Raw genomic sequence first — 21684 nt, 5'->3', positions numbered from 1 at the left:
GAGCTGAGGAGGGTAGAGAGAGGGAGACACAGAATCCGAAGCAGGCTCCAGGCTCTGAGCTGTCAGCACAGAGCCTGACGCGGGCTTGAACTCACGAACTGTGACATCATGACCTGAGCTGAAGTCGGGCACCCAACCCACTGAGCCACCCAGGTGCCCCAAAAGTTGATTATTTTAAAAATACCTTCTCTTTAACCATGATTTTGCTTGTTTTCAGGCCAATTTATCTCTCTTCCTATTTTTCCACTATTATAAGATGGGTTCAAATACCTGTAATGCAATGAAATAAAGTTGACAGGTGAAAGAAATTTTATGAATATATATGGTGTATAGTATCTTATTTAAGTTCTATATGTTCAGCATTAATTTAAACGATTAACTTCAATACAACAGTAATTATTATTTAAGGTAGCTGTTGAGAATGATGAATCTGAAGCTGATAGAGGTACTAGGCTTCACAAGAAAGGAAAATTTAAGATAAAAGCTGAGAACTGAATGGATAAACTAAGTAGAGTTGGTTGTTTTACTTTAAAAAAAATTTTTTTTTAATGTTTATTTATTTTTGAGACAGAGAGAGACAGAGCATGAACGGGGGAGGGTCGGAGAGAGGGAGACACAGAACCTGAAGCAGCTTCAGGCTCCGAGCTGTCAGCACAGAGCCTGATACGGGGCTCCAACTCACTGACTGTGAAATCATGACCTGAGCTGAAGTTGGATGCTTAACCAACTGAGCCACCCAGGCGCCCCTGTTTTAAACTTTTTGAAGTGACTTCTAGAATGAGGCACAGGGGTGCCTGTGCCCCTCTCTCTGTCTCTCAAAAATAAATAAACATTTAAAAAAATTTAGAATGAGGCACAATCAGATAATGTTTTATGAAAGCACAATATCAAGAAGCGGAAATTCTAAATTAATATTTGCCTCAAAGATCCCACAGACTGTGTGGGAAGGGTATGGAAGTACAATGACTGGAAATATTTCCAGAGAAGTAATCACCAGTAGAAAAAAAAAAAAAAAATGCTACGTTGGCATTGTTTAATTAAGAGTGAAAGAGGACTCCAACACTATTCCCTACATTTGTTGAAACCACAGAATCAAACAATATTAGAAATAACCCAAATAACTTACTGGGTTTGTTTTCATTGGAAAGCTTATTGTAATATACAAAATGGCTTCTGATTCATTAATCAAATAAAGTAATTGTATTCACTAACAAGTTTGCTCTTAGTTTTTATAGTACAGTAGTTGAGTAGTTAAGAATGTTCACTTGATGATGATTGAAAATAATAGATTCATAGTCAATTAATGTAGATGTACTCTTAAGGTCTTCTGGTGCAGTACCTTCAGTATAGATAAGGAAACAGGTAAACCTTAAACAAATTTAAAATAATAATGAAACTAAGGCAAAACCATTTGGATGAAAATGTTTATTTTACTCACTAAAAACTTACAAACAACCATATGAAGACTTCCTAGCTTACACCTGAATTCTCCAAAACATTTTAAGTGACTAATTAAAAGGCTGAAAACTATCTGATAAACTAGACTCTGTCCTAGAGTGACCCTTCCAGCCTATAACTGCTGTAGTTCACACATAAATGAGAATCATCTTGGACTCTTTCAGCATTCCAAATTTTACTTACTGTTTCATTAGATGAATTTGTTTATTTATCAATAATGACACATTGACCTAGGAATAATATGTCATAGTGGCTTTATTCCAAATGAGCTATTAGGAAATCCTAACTTCAGCCTTTTTTTAAAAATTTTTTTAAGTTTTTATTTTATTTTTTTAGTAATCTCCATTTCCAGCATGGGGCTTGAACTCATGACCCCAAGATCAAGAGTTGAATACTCTTCTGACTGAGCCAGCCAGGTGCCCCTGGGCTTCTTATTTTTTACTTTTATTTTTTTTTAAGTTTATTTGAGACAGAGAGAGAGAGAGAGAGAGAGAGAGAAAACGCACATGTGAGCAGGGAAGGGGCAAAGAGAGAGAGAGGGAGAGAGAAAATCCCAAGCAGGCTCTGTGCTGTGAGCGCAGTTGTCGATCTCATGAACTGTGAGATCGTGACCTGATCTGAAATCAATAGTTGGACACTTAAAGCCATCCAGGTGCCCTATGGGCTTTTTATTTTTTAAGTAAGAGCAGAATTTCCCAAATTCTACTCCTCCACTTCAGCAAAGTTTTGCCTGTGGTTATGCTATTTCAGCACCACTTAAGAAATATGATTCTCTTGAGAAAACAACTGTACCAGTCTTGCGAATTCCTGCCTCTTTTGCAACAATATGATCACAGTATATATTTCAATCTACCAACCAGAAGTTGTGTGGATTAAACAATATATGAACATATATGAAAAATATATGAACAATTTTATATCAACATGTTATTTTCATATTAGATTTAGATCATAGTAATAAATGTTATTTTTAGAGTTAACTTTTTTTTTTAAATATAATTCAGCATCTTTTTAAAAATGAATGAACCAGGGGCACCTGGGTGGTTCAGTAGTTAAGCATTCAACTTTGGCTCAGGTCATGATTTCACGGTTTATGGGTTCGAGCCCTGCATCAGGTTCTATGCTGACGGCTCAGAGCCTGGAGCCTGCTTTGGATTCTGTGTCTCCCTCTCTTTCTCTGTCCCTCCCCTGCTTGTGCTCTGTCTCTCTCTCTCAAAAATAAATAAACATTAAAAATAAAATAAAATAAAATGAATGAACCAAAGTTTTGTGATTAAGAATGGTTTTCTACTCCTTGCTTTGCTATTTTACCAACATTTAATATTAATTTTTTTATTTCCAGATACTGAAATTTGTACGACTTTCAGAGAAAGAAGATATGTTTCCAACATTCAAATATTGTGCAATAGACTATTTATATGAGGTAGAGTGTTATTGGATCACTGACTACTAAGAATTATGATATAAAAAGTGCATTTATTACATGATTATGATAATTTTATAGTAGTCCTTAGATTAATCCTTATTCTGATTACTTTGAGATTTAAAATTTCTTCCCACTTTTAAAAAAAAATTTTTTTTTAATGTTTATTTATTTTTGAGAGAGACAGAGACAGAATGCGAGTGGGTTAGGGGCAAAGAGAGAGGGAGACACAGAAGCAGAAGCAGGCTCCAGGCTCTGAGCTGTCAGCACAGAGCCCGATGCGGGGCTCGAATTCACAATCTGTGAGATCATGACCTGAGCCGAAGTCGGACGCTCAACCGACTGAGCCACCCAGGTGCCCCGCTTCCCACTTTTAATATACCTTTAAAATACCACTTTTGGAAAGAAATTATTGACAATGTAACTGAATTTGAAGCTGTCAGCAGAAGAAAATAGAAACTCTTGGCAAATTTGGGTTCCTTTTATGAACGTTCTTGAGTGATCTTTCTTGAAAAGAGTGGGGGGAAAGCAGTCCTAGTTATCTTTATGAGAAAATAACAGTAACAGCGTGTATTGACCACTTAACTGTGGGACAGATACTTTGCTCTTTTCTTGGATTATGTCATTTGACCATCATAACTAGTGAAAGAGCTAGATGCCAGGATTACATAGGTTTTAGAATTTTACAGGTGAAGAAATTGATGTCTAGAGAACTTAAATAGCTTATACAAAGCTGAGATTTAAGTCCAGCATATTGTTAAGAAACTGAATGGAATAGTCCTCATACAACAATTCATCGTTCTTACGATCTTAATTGACTAGCGATATTTTGATTTTCTTTATAATCTTGACCTCATTACCAGGAAAAAAAATGACTCCAATGTAATTAAAACTGTTAACATTTTATAGGAAAAAAGAGATATTTGGACATTTTTAAGTTTTATTTTTTTGATAACTGAGGGAGGTAAATGTGTTGTTATAACATATACATGGTAGGGAATCAGAAGTCATTGTTAAACAAATATATTTATAAATATATTGGCCACTTCAAAATTAGTCTGTATTCAAACATCCTCAGAATTTATCCTTGTTTATGGTATCTTGGTTTCTTCCTGGTGGATCACACTCCATGGTATAGTACAAATATGATACTAATCAATTGCAAATCTCGAAAAAGTTGTAGGATTTTGTAAAGTTCATGAAAACAGTGTTGAGGCATCACTTAAATAACAGGTAAAGGTATTGTCAAATGAAGATCTTGCAATATTAGATTAGTTACAGATAAGAGGAAGACAATGGTTTGAATATTAAAGGAGTCAGAGATGCCTTGGGAATATTTTGCTTAAATATTTTTAAAAAATATCTTCTTTATGATCAAAGGTGAAGTAATGACTAATATCATGCATGTCATATAATATAGCTTACGGGAAAATTCTGACAAAAAAGCAATTATGATTATAAGCTAATTATAAACAACATTTTGTTTAGATATAAAATTTAATTTTTATAACGTTATTTCGGTTTTTTTGGACAAAGTATAAATCAAGCTTTTTGTTTTTTTTACTATGAACCTTTGGTCTGCATTTTATTTAAATTACTTTAACTCATCTTTCCATTTAGTTTTGGGTGATCAAGACCTCTTATTTAATATGTATAACACCTTCAGCAAACTCTTAGGAAGTGATGCAAGAAACTATCATTTGTCCTAATTAAAAGAATAATGAATTCTGTGGGAGGTTGAGAGTCACTGAGGAAAAGCTTCATAGAGGAGATATTGCTTTAGATGGGCCTTGAAAGATAAATAGGATTTTGATAACCTGAGAATAGCAGGGCATTTTTCCAAGGCACACTGTAGACCACAGGGTTGAAGAAATACTTTTTGTTTATTGATATTTTTTTAAAGATAGAGACATATTTACTGGTTGTCACAAGTTTAATAATTTGTAGACATAGAAAATAAAATTAAGACAGCCATATTGTACTGCTAAGTGAAAAAACACATTGCTAAGTGGCATACTGTATAAATGATGTGGTCTCATTTTTGTCCAACACACGCACACACACACACACACACACACAACACACAAATTTTAGCCTAACCTACTAAGAGAATTTTGTGGAAAATACGCCAAAGTATAACTGATATTGCTAGGGACCTTGACTGTCTCAGTTATGTGTCTCTGTGTTATTTGATATTTTATAATGAGCAGGTATTGCTTTTAAATAAAAATATAAATTGAAAAGAATAGAGAATTTTAATATTCTGAACACTGATAGTTAAATCTGATAAACATATTAAAAGATTTTATAATCTTTCTTACATAGAATATAGTTAGAAAGAAGTTTTGCAGAGATGCTTTGTTGCTTCGAATCCCTTCATGTTTATATCAAGATGGAAATTATTATGCAGGAGTTATTGATAATAAGTATAGGAGGCCATGGATGAGAGGTATGTTTTATTTTTATTTCTCAAAAATCTATTTTAAAAATGATTTTACAGTTTAGCACAGTAAATTATTAGGAAAATACAGTGCTTTCCTTATAAAATAAAAATGCATTGCATTTATTCATATCAGAACTCCAAGAAGGTTACAGATTAACATTTTTATGACAATTTAGGTGACAAAGTAGGAAATTGGGAAGCTTATACTAGATATGAATAGAACAAATAAAAAATATGTAGGTGATGAAATCTTAAAATATTCTAGCCTTGTAAACACTTATTGTATTATATAATAAGGTCTTGCTTAACTGTAGGAGGGCTACTTTAAAATGTAATGATACACTGAATATAAAACTATTTTTTTAAATTTAATTTACATTCAAGTTAGTTAGCTTATAGTACAACAGTGATTTGGGGATAGATTCCTTAATGCCCCTTACCCATTTAGCCCATCCCCCCTCCCAGAACCCTTCCAGTAACCCTCTGTTTGTTCTCCATATATAAGAGTCTCTTATGTATAAAACTACTTTTAAATGTTTATGTACAAAATGTTATTTTTTGCTCTTATCATGTCATGGATTTAAGAAAGAGGAAGCCTTCCATAGAGGAGTCAAGTCAGTTAACAACATTTATTCAGCATGTATTATGGACCAGGCACTGTTTTTGGGTGCTAAGGACAGTGCCTAATAAGACAAAAATAGTTCCTTCCCTTAGTGGGTTTTCAGACTGGTAAGAAGGATGCAGCAATAAAACAATTAAATATATACACTAATGTCTGGTATTAATAAATGTGTAGAGAAGACACAATAGTGTAATGTGATATGAAATTTGGTAGGGAGCACTATTTCCTAGGTTAGTTAGGGAAGGGGGCAAACATTTGAGTGGAGTTCTGAATGATGAGAGGGCAACAACCATAAAAAGATATGGGAGAGAAGGCTTTCAAGCAAATGCAAAGTTCCTGACTCAGGAATAAACTTGATGTGTGTAATAACCAGAAAATTAGGCCATTGTGACAAGTTAATGCAAAGGGATATCTGAGAAGTAGGCAGCTTTTGAAAGATGTAAGATGTTGTAGGCTATAATATGGAGTTTATTTGTTTATATTATGGCTAATGTGGTAAATCATTTCCAGTTTTTAAAAAGGGAGTGACATAACCTGATTTATGCTTTAGAAAGATCATTCTGGTTGTTTGGAGTATGGAAAGGCAAGAATAGAGATGGTAGAATCAATCAGAAAGCTGTCATATTGGTTCAGAATCTAGACTGCTTAGTAAATCTACCCTCTGTATAAAAGATGATAGTGGCTTGAACTAGGCTTATAGTAATGGAGGTGTGAGAAGTGTTTGAATTGAGACTATTTTAGAGGTCTAGCCAACGGTGAGAGGATTAAAGAAAAAATAGAACAATAAAGAGTTTCCTCTAGGTTTTTGACCTGAGCAAGTGGGTGGATGGTAGTGCTGTTTCCTAAGATAAGGAAAGGCTCGTGGGGAAGCCAAAATGTGGCTGGAGTTAATAGCTCTGCTTTGGCTGGGTCAAAATGCCTATTTAGGCATCTCAATGAAGGCATCAAGAAGGCAATTGGTTATATTAATCTTGAGCACAGCTAGAGTTTCAGGTTGGAGTTATCATATATAGATTATACATAAATTTATGGAACTGGATGAAGTCACTGAAAGCATGAGTATATATAGAGCAGAGAGCCTAGGACAGAGCCTCAGAACATTCCAACAGTTAAAAGGCAAAACTAGATTAGATGACAAGTGAGATAGAAAAACCAGATATTGTGGAATTCTAAAAAAAAAAAAAAAGAAAAAAAAGTGTTTCAAGCAAGATTAAGTGGTCAAAAGTACTGGTTCCTGTTAAAGTATCAAGTAAGATGAAGATAGTGACCATTAGTTTGACTAAATGTAGGTCATCGATGACCTTGGTAAGAGTAGTTTAACTGGAACATTTGGTATGGAGGCCTGATTGGAATATGCTGAGCAAGAATGAGAAGTGAGATGTGAGGTGGTGAATATAGGCAAATCTTTTGAGGAATTTTGCTATGAAGTAAAATAGAAAACTGAGGCACTAGCTGAAGGAGAAGTCCAATAAAAAGAGGGTTTTTTCTTCTCTTTTTTTTTTTAGATGTGTGATTAAAAAAAATATGTGTCATAAGTAAAGAGACTATAAAATGTTTGTTTGCCAGTGGAAATGATCTTGGTAAAAAGAGAGAAACTAATGATGTAGGAAAGAAAAAGGGTAGCTTAGTAAAGGGGGATAGTATCAAGAGCACAGTTGGAGGAGTTGGTGTTATATAGAAGCCAGAATATTTCTTCCATTATGATAGATAGGAAGGCAGGGTTTGTAGGTACTTAGTCCAATGAGATGGTAGAATTGGTGGTAGAAGATGAGGTAGTTCTCTGTATCAGTTTTCTATGTGAAGTCATGGCCATAGACTGAGAATAGGTAGGGGATGAGTATCAAAAATTTGAGAAATGAAAGTGTTACATAATTGTCTTAAAGAATGAGAAAGCCAGTTTGATTAGGAAGGCATACTATTATCATCTGTCAATGATGGATGCCTATTTGAAATTTATGGTCATGGGTGGCACAGTCAGTTAAGCCTCTGACTCTTGATCTCGGCCCAGGTCATGATCTCACATTTTGTGGGTTTGAGCCCCACATCAGGCTCTGTGCTGATGGCTGGGAGCCTGCTTGGGATTTTGTCTATCCTTCTCTCTGCCCCTCCCTTGCTTGTGCGTGCTCTCAATCTCTCTCTCCCTCAAAATAAATAAATGAAAACTTTAAAAAAAAAAAGAAATTTTGGTCATAATCTGAAATGAGTTCATTCAGCATGACTGGATGACATTTTTCCCAGTAATTTTTAGCTGTCCTAGTGTGTGTACACAAGGTGGAGAGTGGGGGTTTTCCCGAGGGAATACAAGGGAAAAAGAGGCAAGGGAATCAAGAGTCTTTTAAAGGGAGTAGTTATGGGACTGGCTATGGAGACTAAAGTGTGTAAGAAAGGAAGTGAGGACATGAGGGAGGATGAATATTGTAAAAATGGAATGAATCTCAATCAGATTGGAAATAAGAAGAAAAACAGTTTTCATGAAACTGCTTCTCTAAAAGTACAAAAGGAAAAAATTAGTTTATCATTTATTCCTATTTCTTTTCCTCTTTTTAAAAATATCAATAACATTAACAGCCAAAATTTAATGGATATTATTTATTGGATATTATTATTTATTTATTCGATATTATTGGTATGTCAGGAATTGTTCTGATAAATTTATATGTTTCATCCCATTTAATCTTCACAACAACACAATGAAAAGGCAATTATTATTATTTCTAATTTGTAGATAAGGACACTAAGATACAAAGCAGTTAAGAGATTTACCCAAGATCATACAGTTAATAAGTAGCAATACATGTATTAAAATCTAGGCGGGATAATTCCAGAACCTGTACTCTATTTTTTTTCTTTTTAAGTTTATTTTTATTTATTTTGAGAGAGAGAGAGCTGGGGAGAGGCAGAGAGAGAGAGGGAGAGAGAGAATCCCAAGCAGGCTGTGCACTGCCAGCACAGAGCCCAGTGGCAGGGCTTGATCCCACAAACTTTGAGATCATGACCTGAACTGAAATCCAGAGTCAGATGCTTAACCAACTGAGCCACCCAGGTGCCTCCAGAACCTGTACTCTTGACCACTACACTTTCATATATTTTTTTTAATGACATGCAAACTCAGACATTAAGTAATTTGTCTAAAATGATAACTAGTAAGAAGTAACATTGGTGGTAGAATGCAGCTCCTTTGACTCTTAACTTCACTCAGTCGCTTCCTCTGACATTAGTATATGACATGATCCTTCTTTTAGGAAACCAAGGGTCGAATTTGAGAGACAAGCTATAGACACCTAAAATTTTAAAATATGGCTGTTGTGATTATGTACCAGAGTGAGTGCTACTGACAATATTATGGCCCTTCGAGGGGACTATATCAGAGTGAGCTGAAATGGTTAATAAGAAAAGCTTTATGAGGAATAATACAAGTTGTTGAACAGGAATATCTAGGATGGTAAGGCTGTATGAGCAAAAGAGAGATTGTAAAGATGAGATATGTGCAGGTGGTATTGTTCTGACTATAGCTGAGGGGTTTTTTGGGGGGTGAGTTGTAATAATGAGTATTTAAATATCTGGAATCTGGTATAATTTTGGGAAAAATTACATTTGGGAACAAAGAAAGATAACACCATAATGTAAAAGATTCATATTTAGCTTCCTTGTATTAAGTGTAAAAGAAAATTCTAGAAGCTAATATTTACCATTCTGCTTTCTAGCTTCAGCTGTTTCAGTGCCGGGAGTGACAGATCTCTCAGTCTTGGATCAATGGAAAGCAAGTCTCTTTGTGGAGGATTTTCTTGAGAAGTATGTGTCCTTAACCTCAATCTCCCTTTACATCTAGGAGATAAACATTAAGTTCTCCAGACACCTGAAGAGAGAAGATCCTTTCCTTTGTACCCTAACAGATTTTATTCTTTTATCTGAAGAAAAAGCCCTAATCTGAACCACAAAGAGGGATTTATACCCTCTTTGAAAAAAATTTTTTTGTTTATTTATTTTGAGAGGGAGAGAAAGAGAGAAAGAGGGATCCCAAGCAGGCTCCTCACTGTGACAGCACAGAGCCCAATATGGGGCTTGAACTCACGAACCATGAGATCATGACTTGAGCCAAAATCAAGAGTCAGTTTCTTAACTGACTGAGCCACCCCTCCACCCTGACTTATACCTTCTTTTTCTCATTTATCACATATTAACTGTTCTCTATGCATTTGTGTTGCAAAAGACACATGAAAATAAAGCAAATATGTTATTATGCTTTTAATTAGTAAGGAAACTTCTTATAGAAAATGTCTATAGAACACTTTATATTAAAACCAGTTTTTTGGGGGCACCTGGGTGGCTTAGTTGGTTAAGTGACTGACTCTTGATTTTGGCTCAGGTCATGATCTCACAGTTCATGAGATTGAGCCCTGTGTTGGGCTCTGTGCTGACAGCATGGAGCCTGCTTGGGATTCTCTCTCTTTCTCTCTGCCCCAACCCTACTCATCCTCTCTCTCTCTCTCTCTCTCTCAAAATAAATAAACTTTAAAAAATAATAAAATAAAGTAAGTCTTTTATCCTATAGTATAAATGCAGATTTAAGGCTATTTTCTAACATACTTTGTCAAAACATTACTTATTATTAGTTCAGTCATTCATCAAATATTTATTATATATCATCCTATGTGATGCAAGTCTCTGCTCTCAAAGAACACAAGAAACTAGGGAGTAGAGATTTATAAACTAATTACAATATGGGAGGTATAATGACAGAGGTAGGAACACAGAACATAATATACGGAAGAACATCTAACCCAGTCTACATTATTAATATAGACATAAATTAGGGATTCCAGTGCAAAGGTAAAGAGTTTGTTGCTTTACTTTGTACAAAGAGTGCTGATCAGGGGCGCCTGGGTGGCTCACTTGGTTAAACAATTTTGTTGTTGTTGTTAAGTTAGCAAATATACAGTGTAGTCTTAGCTTCAGGAGCAGATTCCTGTGATTCATCACTTACGTACAACACCCAGTACTCATCCCAGCATCTGAGTCTTGATTTTGGCTCAGGTCACGATCTAATGATTCATGAAATGGAACTCCACATCAGGCTCATTGCTGACAGCGCAAAGCCTGCCTGGGATTCTCTTCCTCTGTCTCTGTCCCTCCCCTGCTCATGTACGTGCATGCATGTGTTTTCTCTCTCTCTCTTTCTCAAAATAAACAAATAAACTTTAAAAAAAAGAGTGCTGACCTAGGAAGGATATAGTTATTATTCATGTTTTCAGGTTTTTAATAATTTAAGTTGTCCTTAGTTGTGTTGGAAAGAAACAAATTACCTATTTAAATGTGTCCAGACTCAAAATCCTGAGAAGCCCATTTTTTTTTTTGAGAGAGAGAGAGAGAGAGAGAGCGAGAGCGAGCTGGGGAAAGGGGCAGAGAGAGAGACAGAGAGAATCCCAAGCAAGTTCCATGCCTAGCATAGAGCCAGACATGGGGTTTGATCCCACAACTCTGGAATCATGACCTGAGCTGAAATCAAGAGTTGGATGTTCAACTGACAGAGCCACCAGGTGCCCCCAAATACCATTTCTATCATCTAGGAATTTAAAAGTCGGATTAGGAAGATAATATATAAACATTATTTATAATTAAAAATTATAAATTAATTATAACAAAAATTAACCTTGTAAGGATTAAATGATAATAGAAGATGACTATCATGAAGTCTATCACAAGGCCTAAGGCCAACACAAGGTATGTATTGCATGACTAAACTGAGCTGTGAGGAAGCAGGAAGTTGTAGTTAAAAGAGCTCTGCTCCATGAAATCCAAAAGATGTGGATTTCAAGTCTTGATTTGAAAAGTCAAAGTCAAGTACTACCTACTTTGATAAGTTCTTGTCTCTCTATGACCCTCATTCTCTTTGTCATTATAATGATGCTGGAGCAGTGCTTCTCAATCTTTAATGTGCATATGAATCACCTGAGGATCTTATTAAAAATGGAGATCCTGATTCAATTGGTCTGTGTTGGGGCCTGAGATTCTGCACTTCTAATGTGCTCCTAGGTGTGCTGATGCTGCTGGCCCAAGAACCTACTTTAAGTAACAAGAAACAAGATGATCTCTAAGATCTCTTCACCCTATGAGTTAGATTGGTAGGGCTGTGCATTTATAAGCAGGAGAGATCAGCTTCACAAAGAAGTAGGAACTGAGCTTGAGCTGGACATTGAAGGAGAAAATAACTAGAGAGAAAGTATTTCAGCCAAAGGAAACAGCATATCTGAAGGCATAGATCAAGAATATACAGTAAGTTCCAATAAAGGCAGTGATCTGGCTACTTTGATTCAAACAAGATTCATGTATGAGAGAAATGGGAGGCCCTGAAAGAATAGACACCCCACCATATCTGACCTTACATTCATTTTGCAGCACCAAGATAGAGTCCATGACAAAGAAGGTGGACCTGTGGCACCACCTAGAATCACATTTACATTTCTTGGCTTCTCTGTAGCTAAACATAGCCATGTGACTAAGTTCTTCCCAATGGGATATTAAGCAAAAGAGGCGTATTCAAGCTCTGGGGAATGTCCTTAAAAGGAAGCAGCCATGTTTTTCTCCTTCACTTTTCTCCTTCCCAATGCTGGAATAGAGAGATGTAATGACTGCCTACAGCAACCAGCTTGGATTATACTGACAAGAACTAAACCTAGGAGTCAATGAGTGGAACAAAAGGATACTGCATCCCCTCTACCACCACACCACTCTCCCAGCATTTCCATGTGGTCGCTAATCCAGAAGCTCTTTGAACCCCATCTTTTTGGGTTCTTATGAAGGCTTCATTACACACACATGATTGATTAAATCGTAGATCATTGGCAACTGATTCAACCTCCAGCCCTTCTCTCCTCCCTGGAGAGCAGAGGGATGGGTCTGAAATTCTAGCCCTCTGATCACATGATTGGTTCTCTGGGCAACAGGCAGTTTTCCAAAAGTCACCTCATTAACATAACCAAATATACCTTTATCACTTTCAATACTTAGGAAATTCCAAAGGCCTTAGGAGTTCCTTGCCATAAATAGAGATGAAGACAAAATACACATTTCTTATTATAAAACACAATATGGGGCACCTGGATGGCTCAGTCGGTTAGGCCTCTGACTTCAGCTCAGGTCATGATCTCATGGCTCGTGGGTTCGAGCCCCACATCAGGCTCTGTGCTGACAGCTCAGAGCCTGGAGCCTGCTTCGGATTCTGTGTCTCCCTCTCTCTCTGCCCCTCCTCCACTTGTGCTCTGTCTCTCTCTGTCTCTCAAAAATGAATAAATGTAAAAAAAAATTAAAAAAAAAAACACAATATGACAGATACAATATGGGATCTTTTGTGCTGGCTTCTTTCACATAGCAAAATGTTTTCAAGGTTCATCTGTGTTGTAGCATGTATTGACACTTCATTTTTTGGGGGGCCAAATAATATTCCATTGTGTGGACATAGCACATTTTATTTATCCATTTTTAGTTGATAGACATTTAGGTTGTTTTCAGTTTAGGGCAAGTATGAGTAATGCTGCTATCAAGATCTGTGGATGAGTTTTTGTGCATACATATCATTTAATTTCTCCAATAGTGGAATTGCTAGATCACATGGTAACTCAGTGTTTAACTGTTTGAAGAATTGCCAAATTTTTCAACAACTGTACCATTTTGCATGTCTACCCACGGTGTATGAAGGTCATAATTTGTTTACATCCTTGCCAAAACTTATTGTTTGCTGTCTTTCTGTTTATAGCCATCCTAATGGGTGGCTCATTGTATGTCATTGTACTTTGATTTGCATTTCCCTCATGGCTAATGATGTTTAGCATCTTTTTATGTAATTATTGGCCTTTATCTTCTTTGAGAAAATGTTTATTCTTTGCACATTTTTTAGTCAGTTTATATGTCTTTTTATAATTGAATTTTAAGGGTTTGCATATATTCTAGATACAAGTCTCTTATCAGATACATGATTTATAAATATTTTCTTCTGTGGATTGTCTTTTTGCTTTCTTGATGGTATCCTTTGAAGCGCATTTTTTTTTATTTTGTTGAAGTCCAATTTATCCATTTTTTCTTTTGTCACTTGGGCTTTTGGCATCATATCCGAGAAGGCTTTGCTTAATCCAAATCATGAGGATTTACTCCTCTTTTCTTCTAGGACTTTGCCTGGAATTTTTTTTTTTAAGACACAAATCAGATCATGTTATAACTAACTGACCATATGCCATTGCATGTAGAGTAAAATCCAAAGTTCTTGCCAGATGTTATAATGTCCAACATGATCTTGTCCCTGCCTATGTATCTAACCTTATTCTGTTCCAGTCACCCTGTTCTTTCTGCTTTTCTTAGAATAGGCCAACCTTGTTCCCTGGAGTACCCTACGATTATTCAGGTAGCTGTGGAATTATCAGCTCCTCAGCTGGCCGTTCACTAACTACCCTGTCTAAAATATACCTCTTACCAACCCTCTGGCTGTTACTTGAAGTCCTAATATTTTATTCATAACAGTTTTTCCCCACCTGACATTATGTTATTTGTTTGTTTGTTTATCATCCTACTAATAGGTAAGCTTCATGAGGGTAAGAACACTTTTGTTTTACCACTCCATTCTCAGTGCCTACAGTGGTGTTAGCACATTATAGACGCTCAGTAAATATTTCTTTTAGATTAAGGAATTAGTGAATTGGAGTGGATGAACTTACCCAAGTACCATGATGTGGAAAGACAGAAAACACCATCTAGACTGGAAGCCTGGGAAATACCAGTATCTACAGGTTAGGCAGAGGAGGAGACACCAGTGAGCAAAGAATAGATAATATTGGACAAGGAGGTAGGAGGAGATCCAGGAAATACTTTTTTTCATAGAACATTTATATCTAGGGAAAGAGATTTCTCTGGGTTTTCTCAAAATGGTACTACCAAGGATTATTACAAAGTGCTCACCCTATCAGTAATATTTAAAACCAAAAGGATAACTGTGATATAAGTGCTAAACTTAAAAGTGTATAAAGATTCACATAGGAATCAATGGTCTTATGAGTAATATGGACCTGGGTGAGTTGAAAAATTTTTTCTTGTACCTTGCATTATCATAAAGAGTAAAGGAGAAATTTTAGAGAATTTTCTATATGTGATTTGAAGATATGGCATATTCATTTTTCTCCAGTTACATTGGGGAGTTATATTGATTTTGGTTCTCTCAGTCTGTGTAGGGAATCAGTGAGGCTAAAATAGTTTAGGATATCAGGGACAAAAAGGTATATTAGAATATATAGCTAAAAGGTGTATTAGACTGTGTAGCCAATAATATATTTATTTGTTAGAAAATTCATTAAAAAGATCTCTTATAAGGGGGCACCTGGGTGGCTCAGTTTGTTAAGTGTCCAGCTCCAGCTCAGGTCATGATCTCACGGCTTGTGAGTTCAAGCCCTGCATCAGGCTTGCTGCTGTCAGCGCAGATCCTGCTTTGGATCCTCTGTCTGCCCCCACTCCTTCCCCCCAATCATGCTTTCTCTCTCTCTCAAAACTAAATAAACATTATTTTAAAAATCTCTCATAAGTCCAAATATCCCAATGTTACAGACAGTGACAGATATACCTGGATGAATCAGCAAACAGGCAAAGGATGGGCAAAGTCAAGGGAGACAAAAAATGTGCCCAGATTAAGCAACTGCAGGAAGTTGTTAACACTCTAAGCTTGAAGCAGCAAAAGGACGGAGCAGTAATCAACCCAGTAAGAACTGCAGCTAGTTATAGGAGAGGGGCTGTCTGACAAGAGATGTAACCATTGGTAGAAGAATGCAGCCACTTTGAAACTGGCCCAGAAGAGAAGGATTTGGGAAGAATAATATCCAGACCTCTCTTCCCACCTTTGATCTCCTGCCAATGCTTCCTATTGGCTGAACCCAACCAGAAGCCAGAGGGCAAGAGAGTTTAGTTTGGTCATGGAGATCAGCTTCCTAGTTTGAAGAACAGAATATAAAATGTTGGATAGTGATATGGAAAAGCAGACACTGAATACCCAACACAATGGCAGTTTGGCAATGCATGGCAAATCTGCATACCTTTAACCTCATCATTTCCGTTTTTAGGAAACATTTTGAGAAAACAATTAGGCAAGTGCATAAAGATATTCCTTGCATTATAATAGCAAATGATTACAACAAATTTAAATTGCCAATAATAGGGAACTGTTTGAGTCAATTATGGTTTACCAATACAATAAGATCCTGTTCATGCATTCAAAAATAAAGTGAGTGTACATTGATTGATATGTAAATGTACTCATTTTATTGTTTACCAGAAAAGGCAGGTTTCATATGTACATGAATCCACTTTTGTTTAATATTTTTAAATTCAAAAGTAGGGGCACCTGGGTGACTCAGTCGGTTGAGCGTCCGACTTCGGCCCAGGTCATGATCTCACAGTTTGTGAGTTCGAGCCCCACATCAGGCTCTGTGCTGACTGCTTGCTCAGAGCCTGGAGCCTGCTTCAGATTCTGTGTCTCCTTCTGTCTTTGCCCCTCCCCTGCTCACGCTTTGTCTCACTCTGTTTCTCAAAAATAAATCAATGTAAAAAATATAAAAAAAAAGAAAATCTTTAAAAAAATATTCAAAAGTAATTTAAAAAGTACATAATTTTTTTAAATCTCTTGAGTATTGGGGCTATGGGTAATTTTTCTCTGTGTCTGTTGGAATTTTGTAATTTTACAACAATGAACATACACTATTTGTTAAATAAAGATGCTTTAAAATAAGACATACATAAAATCAGTAATTTTATAATGTCATAGAAAAACAATCACAGGAATGGTGACCCAGATTAACTGTGAATTTGAGGAAGTTGTTCCAAGTTCAAACCCAAACTCCCAAAGTGAAGTAGAGGAAACCAGTTTATACACCCATGAGGACTACACTGAAGTCTTTACACTTGTCGGCGGTTTAGAAAAATATCCAGCACTTCAAGCACAGAATGAAGGTAAAACATTTGTTATTTCTATCATTATAAAACATATCTTAGTAACATACAGTTGTTCATTTTGGTGAATTTTTTTACTGGATTTTTAATTTTTCTATTTTATTAAAGGTATCTACCTGCAAAATTATAATTCCAAGCTTTGCCACATTATGGAAATCTCTTTCATCTTCATCCCCTTTTTGTGAATTTGGTTGTTTTTGGAGTTTATGTGTGCTGGGCCTCAAAATAGCATCAGGGACTTGATCATAGTGTGTTCACATCATATTACTACAATGATATTAGCATCTGTGCAAGGATCTGATGACACAGCAACCTGGTATAACTTTAAAGTAGTAGATTATTAAATGATGGCTGTATTTTATTTTCCAAAATATACTAAAGATTTTCTGTCTCATCTAATTTATGTGAAACTATAATTCAAAGTAGAGATGGAATAGTTGCAGTATTAGATCAGGAAATTCACCTAATTTTTACAAACTTACCATAAATAATAATTAAAGTACATTTTATCCAAATTATATTCCAAATTTTCATCTTCCTAAAGGGTGTTGAATTCTTCCAACTGTATAAAAACTTGCTGAGAACTACTTTTCTTGTATGTGGAACAGCCTATTCCCTTTTAAAATAAAAAGACTTAAAGTTTAAGGTATGCTATAGCTTGAGCTACAATAACCTAACAGATAAATAATATATAATAATTTGGTTCTTTTACTACTGTTTTTATGCAAATACATAAATTGTGTATAAGATTTTTAATGTTGGCAAACAGGTGTGTGATGATATAGAGTTAAATCCCTCTTATAGTTTGAGATGAAAGAGAAAGAAATTTCATTAGAGACTAAACTTGAGAGAATGATGTATTAGGAATAATCTGAATTTGGAGTCAGAGGATTTTGATCATAGTCTGAATCTACTCTTAAAAAGTGATGCAGTTTGGGGACGGTTATTAAAATTATGGTTTTCAATTTTCTTCTATAATTTCTTTTAATTCTTCTAATTTTCTTATAAAAATGTGGGGATTCAGGGGTACCTGGGTGGCTCAGTCAACTGAGCACCTTACTCTTGATTTCAGCTCAGGTCATGATTTCAGGGTTGTGAGATAGAGCTGTGTATTTGGCTTCACGCTGAGTGTGGATCCTGCGTAAGATTCTGTCTCTCCCTCTGCCCCTCCTTACTGCTTGTGCACTCTCTTTCTCTAAAAATAAAAAAATAAAATTAAAAAAATAATAGAAATATAGGGATCAACTAATATATATGTACATGTAAAGAGATGGTGTATAAAAATAACAGATACACAAACATAGCTATTATTATTAATGTGGAAAACCAGAAGCTGTTATTGGCAAACTTCATAATATCTAACATCAACTAGAGTCAGAAGCTTCTTTACCTACTATTCACTGAATGAAAATATGCTTGGGTCGGGTGCCTGGGTGCCTCGGTTAAGTGTCCGACTTTGGCTCAGGTCATGATCTCATGGTTCATGGGTTTGAGCCCAGTGTTGGGCTCTATGTTGACAGCTCAGAGCCTGGAGCTGGCTTCAGATTCTGTATCTCCCTCTCTCTCCCTGCCCCTCCCCTGTTTGGGCTGTCTCTCTCTCTCTCTCTCTCTCTTTCAAAAATAAGTAAACATTAAAAAATTTTTAAGAATAAAATATGCTTGGGTTTCCTAAATATATATCCTATATTGCCTTTGGGGTCTTATGTCATTAGACATCATTTTATAAATTTACATTTGCAATTTGATTTATTTTCTTTGCAGCTATATTGATTGCTGCCAGATTTATAGATACTTTGGTCTCAATGTTTAAATCAAAAGGAATGCATTATGCTTTGAAATTCAGTTGATACTGTAAATTCTCTGTCTTAAAAGAATGTCATTAATTACTAAATTATAAGTTGATTTCAAAACATATTTCTTTAAGACAAAAACAGTGGGTAATTTTCTTTTATTGTTTGTTGGTTTGTTGATATGTACTAATTTTGCTACAACGTTCACATGTTATTTGTCAGTAAATGTAAAAATTTTATGCATATCCTTTTAGACATCCCAGTAATATATAATCAAATGTAAATGTAGCTTTATTTTTAATTTAATGTAATATAATTTAATTTACAAATTTCTACATTTTTATTTAAATTCTAGTTTAATATTGGTTTCAGGAGTAGAATTTGGTGATTCATCATAACAAGTGTCCTCTTTAATACCCATCACCCATTTATCTCATCCCCCATCCACCTCCCTCCATCAACCCTCAGTTTGTTCTCTATTGTTAAGAGTCTCTTATGGTTTGCTTCCCTCTCTCTCTCTTTTCTTTTTCCCTTCCCATATGTTCAGCAGTTTTGTTTCCTAAATTCCACATGTGAGTGAAATTATGTGGTAGCTGTCTCTCTCTGACTTATTTTGCTTAACATAATATCCTCTAGCACCATCCACATCATTGCAAATGGTGAAATTTCATTCTTTTTGATGGCTGAATGATATTCCATTGTATATATAAACCACATCTTCTTTGTCCATTCATCAGTTGAGGGACATTTGGGCTCTTTCCATAATTTGTTTTTGATAATGCTGCTGTAAACATCAGGGTGTGTGTACCCCTTTCAATCTGTATTTTTGTATCCTTTAGGTAAATACCTAGTACTGCAATTGCTGAATTATAAGGTAGTTCTATTTTTAACTTTTTGAGGAACCTCTATACTGTTCTCCAGAGTGGCTGCTCCCGTTTGCATTCCCACCAACAGCGTAAAAGGGTTCTCCTTTCTCTGCATCCTTGCCAGTATCTGTTGTTTTCTGTATTGTTAATTTTAACCATTTTGATAGGGTGTAAGGTGATATCTCATCATGGTTTTGATTTGTATTTCCATGATGATAAGTGATATTGAGCATCTTTTCATGTGTCTGTTAGCCATCTGGATGTCTTCTTTGGAAAAATGTCTATTCATGTCTTCTGCCCATTTCTTAATTGGATTATTTGTTTTTCGGGTGTTGAGTTTGATAAGTTCTCTATAGATTTTGGAGACTCATCCTTTATCAGATATGTCATTTGAAAATATCTTCTCCCATTCTGTAGGCTGGCTTTTAGTTTTGTTGTTTCCTTTGCTGTGCAGAAGATTTTTATTTTGATGAAGTCCCAATAGTTCATTTTTGCTTTTGTTTCCTTTGCTTCTGGTGGCATGTCTAAGAAGAAGTTGCTCCAACTGAGGTCAAAGAGGTTGTTGCCTGTGTTCTCCTCTAGGATTTTGATGATTTCCTGTCTCACATTTAGGTCTTTCATCCATTTGAATTTATTTTTGTGTGTAGTGTAAGAAAGTGGCCCAGTTTCATTCTTCTGCATGTTGCTATCCAGTTTTCCCAACACCATTTTGAAGAGACTGTCTTTTTTCCATTGGATATTCTTTCCTGCTTTGTCGAAGATGAGTTGACCATATAGTTGTGGGTCTATTTCTGAGTTTTCTATTTTGTTCCATTGATCTATGTGTCTGTTTTTATGCTGATACCCTACTGTCTTGATTACTGCAGCTTTGTAATATAGCTTGAGTCTGGAACTATGATGCCTCCGGGTTTGCTTTTCTTTTTCAGAATTGCTTTGGCATTTGGGGTCTTTGATGGTTCCATACAAATTTTAGGATTGTTTGTTCTAGCACTGTGAAAAATGCTGGTGGTATTTTGATAGAGATTGCATTAAATGTGTAGATTGCTTTGGGTAGTATAGATATTTTAACAATGTTTTTTCTTCCAGTCCATGAGCATGGAATTTTTCCCATTTCTTTGTGTCCTCTTCAGTTTCATTCATAAATGTTCTATAGTTTTCAGAGTAAAGATCACTTTATTTTTAATTTTTTAAGAAAGTTGCACATGCATTTAGTTTAGAGAGGCAAATAGTTATTCAAAGTTTATAATAAAAAGCATCAGTCTCTGGCTTCATCAACCACCCATATATTTTTTCCAGCTTTATTGAAGTATAATTAATAAATAAAAATTGTAATATATTTAAATTTTTTTTTTCAACGTTTTTTATTTATTTTTGGGACAGAGAGAGACAGAGCATGAACGGGGGAGGGGCAGAGAGAGAGGGAGACACAGGATCGGAAACAGGCTCCAGGCTCCGAGCCATCAGCCCAGAGCCTGACGCGGGGCTCGAACTCACGGACCGCGAGATCGTGACCTGGCTGAAGTCGGACGCTTAACCGACTGCGCCACCCAGGCGCCCCAAAATTGTAATATATTTAAAGTGTACAATGTGGTAACTTAACATACATATACATTGTGAAAGATTCCCATTCATTGAATTAACACATCCATCACTTCACATATTCACCTTCTTCTTTTTTTTTCTTTCTTTTTTTTTTTTTTTGGTAAGAACACACTTAGGTTCTATTCTTTCAGCAAATTTCAGTTATACACTACAGTATTATCAATGATAGTTACCATGTTATACATCAGATCCTCATACCTTATTCTGGAAGTTTGTCTGTTTTACCAGTCTCTCCCCATTTCCCTACAGCCCAGCCCCATGGCAACCACCATTCTACTCTCTGTTTTCATGAGTCCTACTTTTTTTTTAGATTCAACATATAAGTCATACCATGCAGTATTTGTTGTTCTCTGCCTTGTTTATTTCACTTAGCAAAATGTCCTTTAATGTTCATTCATATTGCAAATAGCAGGATTTCCTTATTTTTTAAGGTTGAACAATATTTGTATATATGTGTGTGTGTGTGTGTGTGTGTGTGTATAAAACATATTTTCTTTAAA

At 35.7% G+C, this 21684-nt stretch overlaps 2 protein-coding genes across 5 annotated transcripts in view; one reads left to right on the top strand and one right to left on the bottom strand.

Moving 5' to 3' along the window:
• Nucleotides 1–21684, bottom strand: part of GNG10 (G protein subunit gamma 10) — a 189820-nt gene that overhangs the window by 92149 nt on the left and 75987 nt on the right. The window lies entirely within an intron of this gene.
• SHOC1 (shortage in chiasmata 1) overlaps nucleotides 1–21684 on the top strand; it is an 86098-nt gene that overhangs the window by 318 nt on the left and 64096 nt on the right. For 3 of the 4 annotated variants that reach the window (XM_049635914.1, XM_049635933.1, XM_049635905.1), the window contains exons 2-5: nucleotides 2801–2881; nucleotides 5207–5330; nucleotides 9651–9738; nucleotides 16742–16926. In XM_049635914.1, the coding sequence (XP_049491871.1) occupies nucleotides 2801–2881; nucleotides 5207–5330; nucleotides 9651–9738; nucleotides 16742–16926 (478 nt within the window). Of the gene's footprint in view, nucleotides 1–2798; nucleotides 2882–5206; nucleotides 5331–9650; nucleotides 9739–16741; nucleotides 16927–21684 lie in introns of those variants that run through there. The other variant, XM_049635924.1, reaches the window with a different exon arrangement.

This window comes from Panthera uncia, chromosome D4 (assembly GCF_023721935.1).
Source record: "Panthera uncia isolate 11264 chromosome D4, Puncia_PCG_1.0, whole genome shotgun sequence".
Taxonomy (NCBI): domain Eukaryota; kingdom Metazoa; phylum Chordata; class Mammalia; order Carnivora; family Felidae; genus Panthera; species Panthera uncia.
The sequence above is the reverse complement of the archived record's forward strand: the minus strand, read 5'-3'. Positions and strand labels throughout refer to the sequence as shown.